This window comes from Pantherophis guttatus, chromosome 1 (assembly GCF_059756535.1).
Source record: "Pantherophis guttatus breed Tessera chromosome 1, ASM5975653v1, whole genome shotgun sequence".
NCBI lineage: Eukaryota > Metazoa > Chordata > Lepidosauria > Squamata > Colubridae > Pantherophis > Pantherophis guttatus.
This window is the reverse complement of record NC_142063.1, coordinates 254,019,171-254,043,086: the sequence shown is the minus strand read 5'-3', so window position 1 is coordinate 254,043,086 and position 23,916 is coordinate 254,019,171. Positions and strand designations below refer to the sequence as shown.

At 37.9% G+C, this 23,916-nt stretch overlaps 1 protein-coding gene across 6 annotated transcripts in view; it reads right to left on the bottom strand.

Moving 5' to 3' along the window:
• The window catches only part of NCOA7 (nuclear receptor coactivator 7), a 73,749-nt gene extending 50,034 nt beyond the window's left edge, over positions 1-23,715 (bottom strand). For 3 of the 6 annotated variants that reach the window (XM_034418742.3, XM_034418743.3, XM_087882773.1), the window contains exons 1-3: positions 23,161-23,715; positions 6,467-6,589; positions 2,502-2,746 (exon numbers count right to left, since the gene is read on the bottom strand). In XM_034418742.3, coding sequence (XP_034274633.1) covers positions 2,502-2,746; positions 6,467-6,516 — 295 coding nt within the window. In that variant the 5' untranslated portion in view covers positions 6,517-6,589; positions 23,161-23,715. Of the gene's footprint in view, positions 1-2,501; positions 2,747-6,466; positions 6,590-6,948; positions 6,996-16,460; positions 16,538-23,160 lie in introns of those variants that run through there. The other 3 variants (XM_034418741.3, XM_087882771.1, XM_060692209.2) reach the window with 2 other exon arrangements.
• Between the last annotated feature and the right edge of the window lie 201 nt (positions 23,716-23,916).

Sequence of the window (23,916 nt, the reverse complement as noted above, 5' to 3'; positions counted from 1 at the left end):
TTTTTTCTAAACCTTCTACCATCATTCACTTTTTCTTCTTTCTTTCCTATCTTATCTTTCCTTTTGTATTTTTTCATGTTTCTATATTCTTTATTTTTCTGAAGCTATACAATATATATATGTACAACCCAGTGGTAAAATGTAAAATTTGTTACTACCGGTTCTGTGGGTGTGGCTTGGTGAGGGGGCTGTAATATGACTGAGTGGGCGTGGCCAACTTTTTTTTTTCTTTAACTTTTAAAACCATTTTTCTACAACCTCTTCGGCTGAAGAGGTTGTAAAAAAATGCTTTTAAAGCCTCTGACGATCCCAGCTGACTTGCCAGATCCGCAGAGGCTTTTTTTTTTTTAAAGCCTCTGACGATCCCAGCTGACTTGCCAGATCCGCAGAGGCTTTTTTTTTTTAAAGCCTCTGACGATCCCAGCTGACTTGCCTGATCGGCAGAGGCTTTTTTTTCCTTTTAAAAACATTTTTTCTATAACCTCTTTGGCCAAAGAGGTTGTAGAAAAAAATGCTTTTAAAAGCCTCTAATGATCCCAGCTGAGTCGCGTGATCATCAGAGGCTTTTTTTTTACTTTTAAAAGCATTTTTTCGGCCAAAGGGGTTGTAGAAAAAATGCTTTTAAAAATAAAAAAAAGCCTCTGATGATTACGCGACTCAGCTGGGCAATGGGGGGGGCAGGGATTTTTGCTACCGGTTCTCCGAACCACCCACCTCCATCACTACCGGATCAGGCGATCCGGTCCGAACCGGGACCATTTTCACCCCTGGTACAACCCCTACAATATGGGTTGCTATTCTAGCATTTGTGAAAATGTTATTTATCTCACTTGCATCAAATAGAAATAAAGCCATACAAAAACCGAAGGATACATTACTGAATAATCTAAAACAATTCAAATCAAGGCATAAATGTAACTCAATTTCAGATTTAGAACAAAAGATAAAGCAATATGGAAATCAACTACATTTACTGGATATAAATAAGATCTACAGGAAGTTGAATTTACCGAACATACTTTTGAAAAAAGCAATGAATCAGATAAATCGCTGGCCTATCAATTGCATATGGAACAGGATAAAATAACAATTATTTATGAGGGAATCTTGTTTCTACAGCAAAAGAAAGGATGCAGCAATTTGGTATTATTCTGGAAAACAGCTATGATCGTTTTTGATACAAAGAAGCTTTTGACAGAATTTGGCTTGGAAGGCAACTGGGTGCCAGTGTAATTTAACCAGATGTTATATGCAACCATGGTAAAGGCTGGGTGCTACACTTTAGACATCCTGCAGTTTTTGGATAGGCTTTAAGGCCATACCATTACAGATCTCATTACAATAATCTATCTGGGAGATTATAATATATGGGTAGCAGTAGCCAGAACAGCTCTCATCAAGAAAGGATGCAGAAATTATTCACAGATAAAAACAATGTGCCAACCTCCCATATTGACCTAAACACTCAGGGACAGAATTCATAAAGTGCAGGCTTGAGAAGAATACTTCTGTTTGGGATAGGAAATGCCTCCTCAGATACTACCAAACCCTTAGACTTGTCTAGAGTCTATTTCTACCTATTGTTACTCCTCCAGTCCATGCGGAAAGTTAGTGCATCTGACAAGAAACCAACTATGGATAAAATTGAGATATTTATCAAGCAACAGCTAATCTAAGATGCCACACAATATTATTACATGTTTCTCTGTTCTAACCTGTGCTGCTTTAGTTGCAAAAGTAAACATATTTTTTCTTTAAAAATTGAAATATAAAAATAGAATTCATAAATTTACTATTTTTCTGTCAGCCACTCAGCTATGCAGAAATGTCATCATCTGCATTATCATATTTAACATGTTTGTATCCCTTTTGAAGGGTCAAGTGGTAGTGCTGCAGCATACAGTATATGCTAAGCATATTAATTATGCTAGCAAAATCCTTTATAATTCCAATAGTAAATTACATCGCCTAACTTATTGTTTTGAAACTGTTTCAAACATCTCAGCTGTTTCTAATTGTCCTTGTGATGCCTGGCTATAAGATGGGAGTTATCCATACAAAGTTTTATTTCCCTTTCAGAATTAGGCAAACTTATGTGATAGTTGCATCTGGGGTGCACAAAACCAGGTGACCATATGGTAGGATAGAGGGAGGGAGATTGAGACTTTGCTGCCATCTAGTAGTCATTAGGTAGACTGGCAATTGGAGGAAAAAAATATTTGAACATTAAAAACTATTCTTTATGGAAATTGGGAGTGGCTTTTTCCTTAATTGGTGACATCTGAATTCTAGCCAGTTAAAGTGCCAATCATTATTCTTACAAATAACAAAGAGTTCTTACGAAAAACCAAGTATCGCATATTCCTATTTTGGAGGTGCATTAGTTTCACCCTGAGGGTCAGCTCAATTAATGCCAGGACAATTTCCTCCCACTTCTGAGATGGGGAAATCATGGCAAAGCATTGGTGTGGATGATCCCAAAGCTCTTGCATTAAACTCACCAATGCTGTAGTATCGTTTAAGATCAGTTCGCCTAATATCCTTTGGTTGACTGCTCTTTTTCTTTTTTTTCTCATAATCCTCTTTTTCTGCAGAATGCTTGTAGTTTTCTTGAGGACTGCTTGTCTGTTCTAAAATGATTTTGCTCCCATCACTTTTTCCAGTCTGAGTTTTACAGGTGTGAGTTCCACAGGTGTTTGGAGGTGGCACATCTGTATTTTGTTTAGCAAGCTTCTTTTTTTTCAAACTAGAGGAAAAAAGGAAGAAATACAAACTTTGAGCATATAGGAAAGAACAGTGGAATAAAGGTAATGGTTGAATAATGGCAATTTAATATTGGTGAATTATCCACTTACACATAGTTCTTGCTGATGAATCTATTCCTAACTGATCCTTACAACCTCTTCTGATGGTACTGCTATATATTCTTCTTCTTATATTTGATAATATCAAAAGGCTATTTTTGATTCTACACTACCATATGGTTCTCATGCCAAAATCACTCAGTCCAGAAATGTAAAATAGCAAGGATAAGAAAATTAGTATTCTATCCCTGGTAGAATTTCATTACAGCTGAATAATGGATTGGATGCACATTGCTACAGGTATTTCAGAATGCATGGGGATTCCTGTCTGTGACTCATTAAAACAGCCACATCTGTTTCCATGACTGATGAATCAGGAACCTCCCCAAAACAGCCCATACAAAACTGGAAAAAGATGCAGCTATTTTCATTAACTTTTAGCAGGAATGCACTCATGCCCCTACATGTTCCAAAACATCTTTTCTGAAGCTTCGTCACTCCAGCTCTGCAATATTTTTATTTGTTTCAAGATCAATAATCAGAAGTGCACGCAACATTCAAAATATGGTGAATTATAAATAGGTGATCCCTCTACTAACACAAAGTACTATAAGGGTTGGAAGTAGTTTTCCAGCAGTACTTCTATGCTATGGAACAGCTTTTCCTTAGAGATTAAACTTGTTTTGACATAAATGATATTTTGGAAGATGTAAAAGATAAAGCTCATTCAGACAGTTTGTTTTAGTTTGACTATCACAATGATGTATTATATATTAGCGCTGGTTGTTTTTAGGGCTAACTTTATTCTGAATTATATTTATTTTTATCCTTCCTTTATTATTATTTTATAAATAACTCAAGGGAGTGAATATATCCTTCTTCCTCCTATTTTCCCCACAGCAACAACCATTTGAGGTAAGTTGGACTGAAAGAGCATGCCAGCTTTCATGCCTAATAGAGGGGGCCACATGCGCATGCACGGAGGGGCGGGGCACAAGCAGGGCACTGCGTGTGCATGTGCAGGGAGCAGGGTAAATGTGTGGGGGCCACATGCGCATTGTATTTTAGAGGTTCAGGCGCACACCTATTCACACACACATTTGGGCGCGCTTTGGGCACTCGGTCCGGAAAAGGTTAGCCATCACTGCTATATTGTATACTAAAGATTTTTTTTAAACTGTTGTTACATGGCAGTGATGGTTAACCTTTTCCAGACCAAGTGTACAAAGCGCGTGTGTGCATGCATGAACCTCCAAAATGCAATGCGCATATGGCCCCCCGCATGCGCCCCACCCTCCCACACATGCACACATGCCCCCATATGCCCCATCCCCCTCACATGTGTGCACGCCCCCCGCATACTCCCACCTCGCACACATGCATGCGCAGACCCCCACATGCACCGCCCGCATGCATGGCAGAGACCCGAAGACCGGCTGGCCGGTAGGAGGTGCGCGCGCACACGCGGCAGAGCTGAACTGGGGCGACAGTTCGCGTGTCCACAGAGGGTGCTGTATGCCACCTCTGGCACGTGTACCATAGATTCGCCATCATGGTTATATGCTATCAAAAGTCTTTAATTTGTGGTGGGACAGAAATGTCATGCAGTAAAACATAAAACAAATAAAACAAATACAGATTTATGTAAGGACATTCTAAATATGGCCTATCTGCTGTCAGAAACCTGGATAACAGATAAAATCTGTAGGAACTTCCAACTGTGGAAGTAAAGTAAACTTTGGCCTCCGAGGCAAATATATGAAAAAAAAGATAGTTTACCCATCCTTAATTGTTTATTCATATTTGTTTGCAACCATAACAAGGGACAGAAAAAAGATGGCCCATATTTGGTATTTTAAATTTTTCTAGGATAATTTTTTACTCTTCTTCTCTTTTGTTCCCGTTCAATGCATGTAACATTATTTTGTGTTTTTTACTTGCAATGCCACTATATTCTTTCAGCAACACTAATCACAGATTTTCCTTCTGTTTCTATTAACATCCTGCGATTAAATAGCCTGTAAAAATATGAAGATGGTGCAGATCTCCACTGCCTTTCTTCCCTATTGATCCCGTACTAAGAACAAATTAAAGAAAACAATCTGTTTAAAGGGAAAAGGAGATATTTATTATTTACATAGGGTATTTGTATTGCATCCATTTCTTTAACACAGGGGTGTCAAACTCACGGCCAGCAAGCCAGATGCGTCATGTGCTAGCTGCACCCCAGCCCAGTTTAGCAAAGAGGAAAAAAGTCCTAATACGTCACATGACGACATGGTGACAAGGCGAGTTTGACATCCCTGCTTTAACACATTTCAGCAGCTTACAGAGATCTAATAAAACAGCAGAAATACAATTAAAACAATCATTAAAACAACAAGTCAATACCTTTTAGAACAATTAAAATCCCCAAATACATAAAGCAGGTAAAACAACTGAACCAATTCATAAACATGGAAGTCTGAGTTGTTGCCTAAACTGTAATAAGAAAGGAGTTTCCTTAACTCTATGGCAATTTATTCTACAACATGGCCTCTGACATTGGAGAATGAACCATAGTTGTCAGAGCTGTCTGTGAAGGATATTCTTCAATCAATACCATTTTGCCATTAATCATATTTAAATGTAAATATACTTTAATGTGCCAAATTGCTAAATATCATTTTTGGGCATTACTGGAGAAAAAAATTAACACCAAAATTCATTGTTCATGAATTACAAAAGCAAATTGAAACCTATTAAAATTCTAGCAGTCGTATTTCTTCCAAATGGAAATTTGGAAATTTGGGTAAACACCAAATAGTGTTTATGGGCACACAGCAGCATAGTCCTAAGCATATTTAATCAAAACACAATAAGCATGATGACATGGAAACAAATGTTTTAATAAAATATATCACCCACTGATTTGAATAATAGAGGCTTTTCCCAGTTAATGCTGTATCTCTAATGAAACAAATTAATATTCTATTAATATTCTAAATCGTGTGAAAAAAATTATCCATAAGGGTATTTCAGTTTATGAATGTTTTATATGGACAATAATAATAACAGCAATTGTAATAATGTAGTGTCTGAGTTATTAATTCTAAAATAGAATTTATAGGATTAGAACATTTGACTTCAAGCGTGACCATTTCTATTTATAAAACAGATGTAAATCTCTTGCAAAATCATGTTAAGCACTGATAAAGGCTTTGAGAACTAAACAATGATTTGCTTTGTGTGTTGCCCAATTTTGTACAGGTGACCTGTGCTTTGCATTACTGGACAGCAATAGCATATCCTCTTACCTAAGAATATACCTCAATAAACCTAATGGAGCTTATTTAAGATAAGTAATAAAATAGACTAATAATGCAGTTTTCAATCTATCACACTGCTATTAAAATAAAATAAATTTGGAGGAACTTGACTCATTCAAGTTGGAGCACCTTGACTCATTCAATGGGATGCCCCAATAGGCCATATACATTAAAGGAAAGAAACTTCAGTGCACTTTATATTATACAGACATCAGGTATCACAGACAAAACCCTGCCTGACACTTCTTCCAACAACCGAAGTTAGAACATCATGATAGGCAAAGCAGAAGTGAGGGGGGGAAGGAAATGAACATTCGTACTTAAGAGTCAACTGAAACAATATTATATCCTTACCGGGCAAAGTAGCTTTGCTTTCGTTCTTTTTTTTCTTCCTTGGTCTCCATAGCAACCAGTAAAAAAGGTACAAGGAAAAGGGGCAAAGGCTTCCAGTTAGCACCTCATCTCCAGGCAGAGTCCCTGCATTAAGGGAGGGGGGGGAAAGAAAAAGTCCATAAACTAATCTGTTGGCAGCATCTGATTTATTTGCAAAGTTACAGCACACAGTCTCACAGCAAGTACATTTTAACCTGGGAAAGCCAATCACATGTCAAAGAACTTATTGTACCCAAAACAAAACCAAAAAAAGAAAAAAGAAAAAAGGGGAAGAAAAACACTGCCAGGGCTCATTGTATAGAAATAAAAGTTCTAACTCTGGTCTAACCCCAAGAGATACATAGGAGCTTCTTTTATGAAGGCATCTATGAAATCTGATATCAAATGAATGAAAGGCTTATGAATTTACAAGGACTTTACAAGGACTTCATTCCAGCAATTACCTCAGCAATTACACATCATGGTTACTCTTGAAGCTTCTTTATCTTGACAACTTGTTAGGTACTTTACAGCTAGTAATTCTCAGGAACATGTTGGAGTTTAGTCATAAAATTCATATAGTATTATCTATTTGCTTGATGACTTGCATAAGAAAACTGGAAAGAAAAAATGCTGTGGGAGTTGTGGGGTTTTGATGTTCGTACTTGCCTATTGTATTTTGACACTTGTCTCCCTCCCCCCAAAATGAACAGTTATAATGGAAAAGGTCTGCTCTTCCAGCTGGACCCTTTGTGTTGCCAATCATTAGCACACTAAATTAAAAAGAAAAAATTAAATTAAACCAGGATATAATCAAGAGTGGCAATACATGTGGTCCTCGACTTACAACACTTCATTTAGTGACCGTTCAAAGTCACAACGGCACTAAAAAATGTGACATGTCCCAAGGCCATGCCTTTTATGACCTTCTGACAAGCAAAGTCAATGGAGAAGTCAGATTCAGTTAACAACCAAGTTACTAACTTATCAATTGCAGTGATTGACTTAACAACTGTGGCAAAAAAAGGTTGTAAAATGGGGCAGAACTCACTTAACAAATATCTCACTTAACAACAGAACTTTTGTTCTGTGCTCAAAGATGCTCTTAAGTTGAAGACTACCTGCATCAACTTTAGCCACCTTCATTCCGAAAAAGCAAAATAGTTACATTGCCTGGAAGGGAAGCAAAGGGCACAGAGAAAGAACCAAAATTTATTTTAAGGCAGTATCTTCATTAGACTAACTACGATTTTATAAAACAGTAAAAATTGCCTTATATAAACAAAAAAAAATGAAAAGCAAGGTTTATTTCCTTGACTACCATCAGAGCAGATTCCTGATAGAACCCAAAAAAACAGGTTTGGAGATTTGACATCTGGAAGCTGCAAGACTGGCATAAAAATAGAAACAACTAAAACAGAATAGAAGTCTAAGGTCAAATTATTATTTCCAAAGCTGAAATACAAAAAATCATTTTTTCTTTTCAAATAAAATTTCATTTTCTGAAAATTGTGATACAGCTGGTTACTGTCCCAAATACCATGTATGTAGCTGAAGAACAAGCAGTAACCTCACAAGTACTGATTTTTCGGAGTATAAGAGGCACCTTTTCCCCCCCTAAAAGGGGATGAAAATTTAGGTGCGTCGTATACACCAAATGTAGCCCCACCCAACCACTGGCCCCCACCCTTTGGTCTCTGTCTCGCAGCAGTTACCTCCTTGCAAGCAAACAGCAAGAAAAAACAGTTCCTTTCAGCTTCAGGACATCCTAATTAGCACAAGTTGATTGGATCGGCCTCCCGACTCAGCTGATTTGCTCTCAGCTGTTTTGTGCAGGGCTCTGCTGCTTGCTGCAAAGAGGTAAATTGCTGGAGCAGATTTTTTTTTTTCCTTGTGCTAATCAAGCTATGCTGAAAATGAAACTGAAAGTAAAGCAGACTGTTTGCTGTATGCTGCAACGAGGCAAAATTACTCAGAGGCAGAGGGAGATTTCTTTTTCTTTTCCTCACCAAAAAAGGTAGATGCGTCTTATACTCAGGTGTTCTTATACTCAAAAAAATACGGTAAGTATATTCAGGCACTGGCATCTCTATTGTTGATGGTTGCAATATATTTTCATTTTGCTACCAAAAACATCAGTCATGGGGTTGCCAGTGCCTGAATGTCCTTCCTTGTGAAGTTTCTTATCGTTTTTCAGTTACATGTGGGGGATTTGAAGATTCTGCAAATTCAGTAACTGACTGTATGAACTGCCTAAATTCTTATGGTCCTTTTATCCAATCAGTAATTGTGCAATCAGCAAAGGCATGGCATCAGTTTGAAACAAACAAATCTATTACTATTAGCCTGCAGTTTAAGAAAAATACAGTAGTTGTCTCAAATAAAGGAAGCAGGCAAATACTCTGTGATCAGCAACAATCAGAGTACGCCACAATTGATCAATTTCTTTTTCCAGGCAGAAGAGTCATCTAATTAAGACTGGATACTCAAGAAAAACTGCTAGGCTAATGAGAAGTCAAGGAATAAGCGTAGCCTAGACACTTTGTGGAGAGTTTGTTAGGCAACTACTTTGAGAATAGACAAGAATGCTGCTATTTCTCAATGCTACAATTGAAGTAATTTGTCTTGAAGGTAAGAAAAAGTCAAGGAGGCAAACAGACAGACAAAACCCTGAAAAACATACTGAACTGAACCCAACTGAGCATATTTTTTTTGCTTTTTTTTTTTTTTTTTTGCGAGACATTTTGATGGGTAAATCCTAATTCAATGAACTGTGCACTATTCATATGTGAACCTAAATCAATTTTATACTCTAGATCAGGGGTGTCAAACTCCCATTGTCATGTTGTCATCACGTGATGTATCATGACTTTCCCCCCTTCCTGAGTCCTTCGGGAGTAGGGCCGTATAGAAATTTGATTAATAAACGTCTTAAAGAAAACAATCAAGCTCAGAGAATACCCAATTGAGGGCTCCTTTCGTGTCCTCAGCAGGAGCTGGAACATAGGACTGGAACTCACCCCACCCTATGGCAGCACTCAGATCTCAAACGCAGGCTTGCTAACCTCCAACCCCGTGTGCTAACCACGTGAGCACTGTGCTCCATAGCTTAGGTAATGAAACATCTTCAAGAAAACAACCAAGCTCAGAGAACACCAAGAACCCCTCATTTCAACCCTGAGCTACAAATATTCTCCTTTAAAAATATATCTCTTGAGGGGAAATATGCAGTTGCTTTTACCCTTTCAAGGTATCATACCATTGGAAACAAGAACTATCTTCACTTTTCTCAGTGAAGATAAGGTAGAACAGAACGCAATTGTACTAAAGGAGGAAAAAAAGAAGATAGGTAGTTATATAAATTAGGCAGAAAGGAAGGAAGGTAGTTTAGGTGGGTAGGTAGGTAGGTACCATAGGTAGTGGGTAGGTAAGTAGGTTAGGAGGCTATAAGATTGGACAATAATCGAGAAAACATCTGCTTTTAAGCCAAAAGGTAACTAATTCATTGTCATACTGTTTTTAATTTCTCAATGGATGGGCAAGTGTGTACATGTATGTGTGATGTGCATGTTCATTATGTGTAAAAGAGAGGTATCACTTATTATAATCAAATATAGATTGTACTGCCAAATGGGGCTCTGTGCTGGCTGGGGAGTTTTAGTCCAGAAGTGGTCAAATTGCGGAAGCTGTTTTACTCTTTTTATTCCTATTCTCTTCCATGTCTGTAGTCATTGGCATAATGGTACATATCATTTTCTCCTGCCTCCAGAGGCATTAGATACAATTTGATATTTTACAGGTAATCTTCAAATTACAATCACAATTGGGACCAGAATTTCCACCACTAAGCAAGGCAGTTGATAAATGAATCGTGTCGAATTTTACAATCTTTTCTGCCACGGTTGTTAAGTGAAGCACTGCAGGTGTTAAGTAAATCATGCTGTCATTAAGTGAATCTGGCTTTCCCCCCATTGTCTTTGCTTGTCAGAAGCCAGATAGGAAGGTCACAAATGGTAATCACATGATTCCAGGATGCTGAAACTATCGTAAATATATGCTGGTTGCCAAGCAACAGAATTTTCATCACATGACCATGGGGAAGGCTGCAATGCTCATAAGTGTGAGGATTGGTCATAAGTCACTACAGGCAGTACTCAACTTGCGACCACAATTGAGCCCAAAATTTCTGTTGCTGAGCAAGGCATTTGTTAAGTAAGCTTTGTTCCATTTTACAATGTTTCTTGCCACAGTTGTTCACTCCAGTTGTTAGTAACATGGTTGTTAAGTGAATTTGGCTTTCCCATTGACTTTGCATGTCAGAAGGTCACAAAAAGGGATCCCATGACCCAAGGACACTTCATCTGTCATAAATGAGAGTCAGTTGCCAAGTGTCTGAATTTTGATCATGGGGACGCTGCAATGATCGTAAGTGTGAAAAACAGTCATAAGTCACTTTTTTCAGTGCCATTGTAACTTTGATTGGTCACTAAATGAGCTGTTGAAAGTCGAGCATTTCCTGTATTTTCAATGCCATTGTAACTTCAAACAGTTGCTAATAAATTGTTGTAAATCAAGGATTATCTGCGCAGATCTAAAACTGAGATCAGTGACTCAACACATAGTGAGTAGCAAACACCCAAGTTAAACAATTACAGATGACACTGATTGAAAATGTCACATTGTTAAGCAATCCCTATTTCCTTGACCCCTGAAATACCCCATGGCTGTAATTTTTCTGTTTTCTAAACACTCAGACATGCCAATTATCTGTCAAAACAAAATTTCTTCTGAAATTTAAAATATTCCAAAAAATTTTTACAAAATCCCTAGCTGGAGAGCAGCTGCCAAGTTAACAGCTTTTATTTAATTGTCCTGGTATGGGCATAAGAAATCTGAGCAAAATTATTTATTTTGAATACTTAAAACTTTTCAGAAACAACCATGTATAGTTAGTAGGCAGAATATGGTGTGAAAAGCAAGCATCCATGTTGGTTGGTTAAATGGTCATGGTTCAATAATAAATGTAATTGCAACAACACTATTTCACAATTTATGATCATTATGCCTTGGGTATGTTTAGATGGAACTGTTGTCCAATATCAGGTACAACTATGGTTTAGATCACGTCAAGGACTATCTGCGCAGATCTAAAACTGAGATCAGTGACTCAACCTTCATAGGGTTAGTTCACTGAAATGCAACCAAGTTTTTATTATTAGAGTTTTGCCTCTTGAGTAGATTTCCAGGATTTTTTTTTTAACTAGCAGATTCTGCAACCCTAAACCCCTGGTTTAGATCACTGTCTACCTAGACCATTATTTATCCTTTTTCAAGCCTTCCTGCTCTTTTTAGGCGATAAAGAACTATCTAGCTCTATAAGGACCCAACAACTTAGATCTCCAATTTGGGCACCATGGTACCAGTAAAGACCTCCTCTGGTGCCCAACATGCTCCTTGCCCCATTTAATTCTATTTCTTTTCTGATTCTATTAATTTTTAAACAATATACCATAAGAGAAAGCCAAGCTTTATCTTCAAGCCTAACGTACATTACCAATAATACCACTTCATCTCAGGTACACCAAGAAGTACTTTTAGAAAACAAGATCATTGGCTGGTTGGTTGCAAGCTACTACTTTGTTTGGAAATATGACTATCTACATTGAAAAAAAGTAAAGGTTAAAAAAACATCCTGGGAAATTAAAATGGTGAGCATCCTGGGTGATCAAAATGCTCCAATTATGAAAAACAATGATTGATTTTCTTCTGATCCAGTAAATAATAATAAATAGATTGTTCAACCATTCATTGTTGAATAAACCACAATTAGCTATAGTCATATAAAATGCCAAAATATAAATAATGATTTACAGACTACACAAGTTGAGTTCATATCATATTCTTAAGTCATAACAAAACAAATATGGCTGGCTGGGGAATTCTGCGAGTTGAAGTCCCCCCCCCAATCTTAAAGTTGCCCAGGTTGAGAAACACTGACATACTGTTTTTCTGCCTTAATAATCAGCCAAGTTTTTTTATTATATCCATCAAGCAGGAAGGTTTTTTTGGCCTTCCATCTCATACAAACTAATTTTTGGCTTACTGTGGCATGCAAATTCAGCCATACTTTAAGTTATGGCTTAGCATAACGTTTTGACTCGATCACTGTGGCTTGTTTAACAAATCAATACTATGTGTTTTATAACCTATTTGGTTTGAGAGAGAAGAACAAAGTCTGCAGCAACTTAAATTTTAATTTTAACAACTTTCTAACAACCAGAAAGCTCAAAACATGTGCACTTCTGAAATAAATATGCAATAAGTGTAGCAGAACATGACTCAATCCAACATTTAAATAGCACTCCAGATACACTGGCACTGAATCCTGATTCACTTTAAAGAAAGCACTTTAAAAACTGCCTGTAATCAAAAAGCATCAAGCATCAATTGCCAATATTCAGTTTGCAATGCAGGAATATAATCCCACTAGTTCTAATCAAAAACTAGTTGAGCCTAATGCGTAACTAGTGATGTTGAACTTTAACCATTTATCCTGGGATTGGATGACATCAGGAACTTTGCCAAGGATGGCCACAGGTGGTTTTCAGCCAAATTTCAAAAGCCTGCCAAATGAAAAGGAGAGAAGAGATAGAGAAGGGGTATAAGGAAGGAATATGAGGGTGCCATATGCAGTTGATCATCCTTTCTTCTTATTCTGTGGGTGTCGTTTATCCACCACTGGCCTGCTGTACCCATTACCACCAAAGAAAGATGGTTCCATCTTGATCTATTGGCTGCAAATCACATCATTATCATCATATAACCCTAGATAGTCAAATCATCTTCCTTCTACGAATCCCAGCCAGAGATCACCCTACTGCAGGTCACTGAGACCACCTATACTTTTGAAAAAGAATCCTTTGCAAGCCAACAGTTTCTGCAGTGGAAAGTAAATATATCATCCAGACTTTGAAACTGAACAAGGTACCTATGGAAAATCCTCTCCCAACAGAACTCTTTAGAGACTTGGTGGGAGCCTCTGCTGGCAGACTTTCATGTGAACAACACTGGTCTTATTCCAGCAAGATAGAAGGTCTTCATCATAGTGCAAATATATATAAAAAGGCAACCAGGACGACCAACACAAAACTACTGGCCCATAAGCTGCATTGATTTAGTGGCCAAGATGTATACCAAACATCTCCTAAACAAGATAAAGTACTGGTTCATGTAGAAAAAGCTCTTAGCAAAAGAACAAACTGGATCAGACCTGACTGTTTTACTTCAGGTATTTTTTTCACATCATCTTTTAACCAAGTATGAATCTGAAGGCAAACAACTCTTTGTATCCTTCATTGATTTTAGTGCAGCATTTGATTCAATAGATGATTCTTTGGAAGAAATTGGCCAGGTTAAACATAAAATCTAGAGTCTAGATGGTTATAGCTGCTTAAAGCCTTTTATGCAAACACCTACCTAGAAATAGGTGATTAGGGGACTGGAGACTAAAACATATGAAGAACAGTTGCAGGATCTGGGCATGGCTAGTCTAGTGAAGAGAAGGACCAGGGGAGACATGATAATAGTGTTCCAATATTTGAGGGGCTGCCACAGAAAGGAAGGAGTCAAGTTATTTTCCAAGGCCAGACAAGGAATAATGGATGGAAACTGATCAAGGAGAGATTCAACCTAGAAATAAGGAGAAATTTTCTGACAGTGAGAACAATTAACCAATGGAACAACTTGCCTTCAGAAGTTGTGGGAGCTTCAACACTGGAGACTTTCAAGAAGAGATTGGACTGCCATTTGTCAGAAATGGTGTAGGGTCTCCTGCTTGGGTAGGGTAGGGGTGATGGACCTACAAGGTCCCTTCCAACTCTGTTAATCTCTGTACCAAGTCTGTACAGCGACTAAAGGTGCCCTAACACAGAACATTCCCACCTATAAAACTATAAGACAAAAGTACATCTTGGCACAAATGCTGCTTAATTTTTATGTCAATGACATGCCAGGATTTCTTTTTTCCCCTGAAGTATACATTACCAAGATTTCTAACAAACCTATTAATGTTTTTAATACACTGATGACATTGTTCTGGTGACGTATTCTCAAGTTGGCCTCAGAGGTCTTCTCTGAAAACTACCTACCTTATTGTGTTTTCAATAAGGTACGTAGTTTGTTGAACTACCTTTCAATAAGGTAGGTAGTTTCAATGTTGAAAGTTAATTAGGCCAAAGTGGTAGCATTTGACAATTAACATTTGGATCTGAACATATAGTACAAATTCATACCTTTTCATACCAAGGGGTATGAAAACTTATTACAGTTTTTCACACTTACAACTGTTACTTACAACTTATAACTGTTGCAGTATCCCTGTGGTCACGTGATCAAAATTAGGAAGCTAGGCATATATTTATGAGTTGCAGTATCATAAATGCATGTGATCATATGATTGCCCTTTGCAACCTTCTGACAAGCAAAGTCAACAGAGAAGCCAGATTCACTTAACAACCATGTTACTAACTTAAGAGCTGCAACAATTTACCTAACAAATGTGACAAAAATGGTCATAAAATGAGGCAAAAACACATGTAACAACTATGTTGCTCAGCATTTCCCTGGATAAAGCAGATCCAGCCACTAATACACATACTGAAATCTGATTACTGCAATACTGGACACTGCTTTTAAAAAGAGTAAAAAAAAAAAAAGTCAGTGCAAAATGTAGGCCATGTTGATCCCATTATTCCAGTTTGTTCTAATTGTACTTTTTATAGTTTGGTGCATTGCTATCTAAGAAGCTGTGCAATTGTGCATGATCCTTCAACTCCATTCAGGACAAATAGAGATAACAGAATACAAGATTCAACAGCAAGCTGGCTATTTTCTTGAGACTCAATTTTAGAAATTCCTTCCTAGGAACATTTAACAGACTCTATCCCTAAACTTTAGACATTATCTTTAGAAATTGTTTTCTTATTTCTACAAGCTTTCAGCTTGCTTCTTGTTACTTTAAAAATTTTTCTTATTCTTTTCATATTGCTTATTGTATTTTAAGTGGATATTATTGTATTGTTAATTCAGGGACAGAAAATAGCCAATGAATATTTTTATAAATAAAAGGTTATCTTTGTCAGCTTATCTGCACCCAGCTATCCACTGATAAACCATTAAACAGAAAAGGGAACACAATCTGTTTCTCAAAGTATTTTTGTTAACAGCACTTGCAGATGGCATTGTTTCCACTGATCCAATCTCTCCAAAAAGTATTGAAATCAGCTGTGTCATTGTTTTTACTCTTGTTGACTTAGAAGGCAATTGGTGCTCCTTTCAGCTGACTGGTGGAAATATGAAAATCAGTAGCAACTTAAGCTACAGCACCTTCAGAAGTAAGAAAACTCTCCTTGTTCCACTCTTCACAGTAAAAAATAGCTACACAACCATAATCCATTTTCTTTTTATCAGGCTATTTTTAAAAAATGAACAGTTGGAATTGACATGAAAGCTGCAAGACTATCAAGACTTGAATCTGGCTGCATATTTCCAACGAAAGCTGTAATAATGGCATGTCACCACAATTTTGTGAACAAGTGCTCAACCCATGATTGCAGGATGTAGGGTAGCTTCTGTCTGTGTCTGTCTGTTGAAGAAGGAAATAATGGCTCACTTAACCCCCAGAAGAAAAAGGCAAGAGTATGCTATAGGCTGTTTATGTAAACAGTAAAGATCAGGCTTGGTACCATAGTTCCGTTTTGATTTTTAGATGGCATGTGAAATTGACTTGATGGATTAAGATCAGTTTTTCTAAAAAGAGTGCCTGTGACATCTACTAGAGAAAGCAGGGCACTGGATAAGAGCAAGAATACCCACACTTCATAGCCTTTTTTTAGTTCCAACTGGGTCCCAAGAGAAAAGGCAATGTTTTATTCAGCTCGTTCAGTGTATAAAGGCGATAACTGTAAAGAATACTCACAACTGCTCCTTGTACTACACACTGCTGTTGCAATGCATTTTTGTTTGGTACAAATCTCAGCTTGGCATCAGGGAATACTAGAAAGAAGAATTAAGAACAAGCCAAATAGTTATGTATTTAGCACATTTTGTAGATCCCACCAGAAAGACTCTCAGAGCCACAAAGGGTATAAGCTACAGCTGCAACCCTTGCAGCAATTTCGTGCATGATCACTAACACTACACAATCATTCTGCACAACTGTGGCCTGCCCTCAAGAATACTTCCATACGATAGTAGGAATCTACCTGACATTTACAAACCTCCATTAAGGATTGAAAATAAATCTTGTCTATTTGGACATCAGTCTACTTGGTCATCAGCATCAGTCTAGCATAATATAAAGCCAACTATTATTGGTTTAACCACGATTATAGAATAAGCCACAACCAACTGCAACAACATATATTAAGGTATTGTTTACAAATCATAACCTTGGTTTATACATTAAGTTAAGCAAACTGTATTATGGCATTGTGACATGAACCCAGCTTTGTGAACTGAACTGGGAACAGATATGCAAGTCAAACTTCACATATACAGGTGAGTTCCTAATTCTTTTCAGATGCCAGTAGATTTACATGAGTTAATAAGTGAACTGTCCTTTGCAAGCACGGCGAACGGGCTCATATGACATTCTAAATCAAAAACACATCAAATTTTGTTAATGTGTTTTGAAAATGTTGCTTTTTCTCTTTCATCTAATGTATAAGAACCAATATAAGCAAGTTCTTTTCTCCCAGATCCTTTTCAGCAAGAAATTACTGTTTCTCAAGAACAAAAATCACTAATTACTAAAACCACAAAAAGTCTAAGATAAATATAAAACATATACAAAAGATAAGATAGAATTGAAACAATAATAATGACAAATTAAAAGCTGTTTGATGAATCATGACTGAACAAAAGAGGGAAATGTGGAGGAGTCTCAAACTGTCTGGTTTTGTTCTTACAGTACTAAAAAAAAAAATACAGCTGTGCCCTTACATAATATAGTTAGTTATAAACAACGCCATCAATTTCATTCTTCCACTCCTATGCCTTTCAAATGGACTGCAGCTACAAATCTCAGAATTTCGAGACCCATCTGGACTGTTAAAATTATGATCTTAAATAGATCGGTTTCTTCCTTTTTTCTTCAGTGCCTTTCCACTATTGTATTACTAGTTATCTTGTCTTGACGTGCCCAGAACACATTCCTTAAAATGATCAAGATCCAAAGCTGAATCCTGAGTTCTCATAAGGAAGTGCCTATCAAGATTAATAGTATTGGACTAGTTCAGTGGCACTGAACTATGTTGTTCCAACTACAGTTCATAATTTCTTTGACCACTGACTTTGCTGGCTGAAGCTGACAGGACTTGAAAACAGATCCACAATATATGCGCAGCTCTAGGATGAACCAATGACCCAAATATAAAGCAATTTAATATCAAGCTCCTAATGACTTCTTTCGTGATTATGGACTGATTTTTTTTATCAAAGTTCTTGTATTATATGTGTTCATTAGTACTCATGCATCATCTGGGCTTTACAATAATTCTGACAGCAATTGTTCAAATATAGCTCTCTAACAAAAGAATACTAACACTGAAGACAGTGTTTAATTTTGTTGTACCATGTGCAATGACAATAAAGTAACCTAAACTAAATTAAACTAAACTAAAAGACTTTCCCTTCATGCTGACTTGATATTCTTGAAACTGTAGTCCAACAGATCTGGAGGCCGTCTTGGTTAAAAGAGCATGCGAAGCTATTACCTACTTCTTTCCTCCTCTGCAGACTCAACCATCCCCAAAAATACTGTGCTTTGCTTTGAATTCAGTTTGGAAAAGATTTTTGGGATATCCACAGCATTTATCTTTGACTCATTAAAGAAGCCATATCAGTTTTCCTGACTGCATGGCTGCAGCTCTGTTTTGAATGTTCTGAAAATGTTCTTCCAAGAGGAATCTGACGGACTGCACAGCCTTATAAAATAATATAATATAAATATAAATACAACATATCACAAGACAAACTTGCATATATAGATTAGCCACAATTCTATTTCAACCCATTCCAAAATGTTAGTGACCCACATGCAGTATTTTTTTTTCTACCACCAGAACAGGAAATAGTTCAATTAGCTTCATGTTACTAGCTTTAATAGTAAAGCTATAATATATACATGTCCTTCAGTAAATGAAGATTGAAATATGGCCTAACAACACCATCTTCAAAGGATAAAACCAGTGTCTAAGCACTTTGGCATTTTGACTAACAGCATTTTTCAGGAAATGAAGTCAATTTACTTATGACAGCCTAATTGCTTTCTGGCTCAAGGTCGAGGCAACTTGATTAATGTAGCACTTGCTAGAGGCCAACATACTCTAGAAAGGACAAAGCAAAGATCAGGATGATACTGATTTGCAACATACCGATTTCTTCGCTTGATTCCTCCTTTCCTTTCTGTAAGCTCTGAAAATCTAATGCATTAGTACTCTCATCCAAAAGAGCATGCGAAGCGATTACCTACTTCTTTCCTCCTCTGCAGACTCAACCATCCCCAAAAATACTGCCCACACTGATTCTACAACTCAGCTATGCTTCATTTCCCCACAAATCTCTAATACGTAAGTTATCATCCGCATAGGTAGTCCTTGACTTATGTCCACAATTGGAACCAGAATTTAACTCACTGAGTGATGCAGTTATCATGTGAGTCATCACATGACTGGACCATATTTTCCTGTCATTGTTTACTGCAGTTAGTTAAGTGAATCATAGTGTTATAAACGAATCTGACTTTTGCTTGTCAGAAGCCAGCTGGGAAGGTTACAAATCACAATCATGTGACTGAAGGATCCTGCAACCAACATAAATGCAGTTTATGAAAAGAAGAAATATGTAAAAAAGTGACTTGCAACCTGCATCACAAGTATAAACAAAGGTTACAAACAAATCTCTCTTCCTCTCCTATCCCATTCCTTATTTATAATCCATAAAATATTAACTTTAGTTGAGCTCCATATCCAACTTATTCTTTTTTTGCAAAATAACTATTGTTCCTTCCTGGGCTCCTGCCATGCTATCAAGCTATCTATCTACATATCTGTTTGTTTATCTGTGTCTGTCTGTCTGTCCGTCCATCTGTCCATCCAATGTGTATCACATACACATTTCTATTGTTTCAAAAACCAGTAATGCTGTTTGGATTACAGAGTTGCTGAGGAAGATTTTGGGGGGAGAAATATTTTGTTCTCTTATTCCACCATCCTGAGTCATTACCTTGCTATGTGTTACAATGCTAAAAGCTCAGTGCTGCTGTTGGCTATATGCCCAGAAACTAAGTGCAGTATTGTTTTGTGGCAGAACAGAAAGGAGATGTTCTTTTTTATTATCATTCTCTCAAACAGTAATCTTAAAGAGGGCCAGTTCATTATTACCCCTCTAATTCTAATCCTCTCCCATTCCAAGATGCAGTCTTTTCAATATGGTATTCTTCAACTATTCTGTATATAATGAGTGGCATCATCTAATGTTTTGTTTCTCTTTCAGTATGCGGGTGTATCTGAGCCAAAGTAACAATTTTGTGGAATTTCTAAGTGTGCCCAGTACTGTTTTGTATTGATTCCTGCTATGCTATGCTATGCTATGCTATGCTATGCTATGCTATGCTATGCTATGCTATGCTATGCTATGCTATGCTATGCTATGCTATGCTATGCTATGCTATGCTATGCTATGCTACGCTACCATATCCTATCCTATGCTATCCTACCCTATCCTTTCCTATCCTAATGTCAGACTATTAAGAATTAAAGCAATAAATTTTGGTCAGAACTAACTTTGATTACTGCTTGTCTCATCAGGTCAACATAGTTCCACCATGTAATTCTTTGCAATATTTTTGTGTTCTTTCACATTCAAAACTTACACGAGTATACTTTGAAACCCTAGAAATTCTTTACCTCAATTTAAGCCTCATCTCTGTGTATTTCCTTAAACACACCCTGTGAGTTTCATTTTATACAGAGTTGTCTTTTTGCATGATGTGTTGATTTTAAAGTATGTGAAATAATTATTCTTGCTTTACAATCAAAGGATTCACTTAAAAGTGCCTTTATGTATTGTTGGACTCTATAAATACAATCACTTAAAGCAAATAAAGAGCAATAATTTGACAAAGATGTGCTGTTTAAAATTATTAGACAGATAGAACCAAATAACTGTCATTGCTGGATACAGTACTACTGTACACTCTAAAAAGCTATTTTTCAAATAGAAAATATAATGGAAAATAAAAAGTGAAAAAATAAAGCACAAACAGTCAAATCTATAATTACACTGAAGATACCGAGTTTTGTATCCACAACAAAACACTGCAGAAAAAAATTAAAAACCAGGGGACCTGAAATTGATCTCTCGGTCAGACTACCTAAAATATTTTTGTTCTATGATTCAATATATATCATAAGTAATGTCAATCAATTTCCCAGTGTAAATTATAAATTACACCACCTTATCCAAAATATTCTAATAAATATGTTCATTTCTTAAGGGTGAAGTCTTATACAAATTGCCTTTCAGGTAAGCCCGATAATATATGCATCAAATCAAAATAAAAAAGGATTAACGGTTTTAAAATAACTGGAATACAGAAAGGGTATCAGAAATTTATATCTCTAATACTTTGTCCCTTATTATCCTTTCCTGTTTTGTTTAGTTTCTCTGAAAAAATGTGAACCAAAAATGAAAATAAAATGTGATAGGAAAAATCAGAATAACCTAATCATACCATTAGCTAATTTAACTCTGTAGGAGTAATTAAATCAATTAGAAGAAAAATAAAAGAGTTAGCTGAGTAATACCTGTGGACTCAAATAATGTTGTAATCCAAATTGGTGTAAAAAGAAATAGATACAATGCTAAAGTTTAGTTTGTAACCTCCAGTTAGACAAACAGTGCATCATAGAGCAATCATTTTTGAATCAATGTACCTCAAATGGGCTGCCTTAAAAAAATACGCCCAAAATCCCACAGGGCCCAGGACTCCTGTGAGATAGAAATTTAGCAAAGGTGTGGCTGCTCCAGTGTTGCCATACTGTTACACCAGTCATGGTCACGTGATTATCATTTCCAACACTCCCTGTCAACTTCCCACAAGGAAACTCAATGGAGATGGAAGTTGCTCCCACTCCCACTGCTTTTTTGCCCACGTAGGATTATTCTGTTTCTCTGTTTAAGTAAGTAATTATCTCTGAAATGGTGATTCAATCGGTCATTGGTTGTCTAGTTTTAGTGATAGTTTGTCTTCCATATATTCATGGACTATAAAATCACCACTGGCCATTCTGTGGGAATTCAGTTCAGCAACATCTGGAGAGATTATATCATTATCCCATTGTTTTGGAACTAGGTGCATTAAATCCGATATGTTCAATACCTTTAGGAACTAGGAATAAGTAACTATTCCCAAACTGAAAGGATTACATAATACTATTTAGGCAGAAAAGAGCAATTCGTATGACTTTTTAATTTTTACATTTAGCTCAAGATGGATAATATTGCTTTTTTTAAAAACTGACATAGTAATTAAATATTTCATTCAAATCCTTACAAACATGCCTACTAAAACTTCAAAGATGAAGCAAACCTAAAACTGCAAATAGAAAAACCCACCATAATCCAAATGTCTATGTGTAAAACAGCTTATGTCATCAATAGTGCATTTTAACACGCATGATAAACAGAGACAGGCACAGCACTGCACAAATCCTAAAAAAAAATCCAAAAACTAGCCATTTGTTCCTTAAGACCTGGAAACCCTACACACAAAGACAGGAGTGAGTGAGCGAAACAGAGTGTGTGTGTGCATTTGCCAGATATGGAAATTATCAGTCTTCCCTTATAAATTTTAAATGGCTTGAGTTCTGGTGAACACAGTGAAATATTTCTACCCACCTAAACAACATATACAGCAGTACAGTAACATTAGCAGAAACCATTTTTAATAGTTAACCATTCCAAAACTTCTTCCAAAAAGGAGAATCATAAATGTGTTAGAATTGTATTCTTGCTGGATCAGATGTAAACAAACCCTGAAAAGGGAGGGGGTGACAGTTCAAACTGCACATTGTCGTGGGTGGATCTTTTCCTCCAATATCATGCCAACATACAGGCATTTCCATTTTCCCTCTTTCCTCATAAAGGAAAGGAATGTGACCTCTTGAAGCACCTACTGTCAGGTACGATTCGCTAGTTAAGTACAGAATTAGCGAGTCAGCATATTACGCGGGGAAGTGAACTAAGCGGGCCCGATAAGGAACGGGCAATGGCCACACCCACACCCTGAATCAGCACCCTTAATGCCTGCTTGAACTCTGGCTTCGTCGTCTTGGATCACCAGGCTGGAAAAAAGGAGCCAGATAAACAAATGCGCTTGCTCCTCAAAGCGCTCTGCCTGTCTCCGCCGACGTACTACGGAGTGGGTGCCCACTCCTTCCGTGCTAACTGGGGGCGGGGGCGAAGGAGTAGGAGTGGGATGCAGCATTTCTATGAGCCGAGAAGCTGCTGCTTCGTTCTTTCTCTTCCCCCTCCCTCCCCCGTCCCTTAGCGCTCCATGCACCCAGGCTGCAAACAGGCGCGCGGCGCGGGGCTCATCACTAGCAAATACCCACCGCTAGAAGGTGGAGAGGGTAGCTTGGGTCTCCTCAGGCCAAGATCGGACCTTCCTGGCCGCCGCCGCTGCTGCTGCCGCCGCTTGGCAGGTTCTCCGCAAGGATGCCAGACCGAGATTCCTCCATGATCCCCAGGAAGAGGCGGAGAAGCGAAAAGCAGCTACAGCATCCGCGGGCGGAGAGAGAGGAATGGAAGCTGCGGCCGGGAAGGGAGAAACGCTCGCTACGGTCCTCCTCGGCTAGAAGCGGCCGAGGGCTGCGTCCACCGCTCGTGGCTTCCAGGCACCGTTTGGCAACGGGAGGCCAGCAACCACCGCAGCAGCAGCAGCATATTCCCTCGGCAAAGGAAGACGCAACTCCCCGGCGGCTGGTCTGCGCGCGCGCGCACACACACACACACACACACTCAGCCCCGCACACTCCCTTCCCTTCCGCGCCTGGTTCCGCCGAGAAATCCCTAAAGGCTCCGCTTCGCGGGAGCCAGCTCTGCCCGCCCGCTCGCTTTCCTCCCTCTCCTCCGTGCTCCGAGCTCCGCCTACCGCACAACCCTGTGACCTTTTCTCTAACAGAAATGTAAATTTTTAGGGAAGGAAGCGTGGAGTGCTCGCCTCATCCGCAGGAATGCGCTCGCCAACTTTCCTTTCATTGTCCCCGCGCGTTTGACTGATTCGTTCCCTTCGTCTGAGCCACAACATTGTCTGGATAATTCATTGCAACGGCTTAGTACCTTATCAACAGGTTTTAGCCAAAACGGCG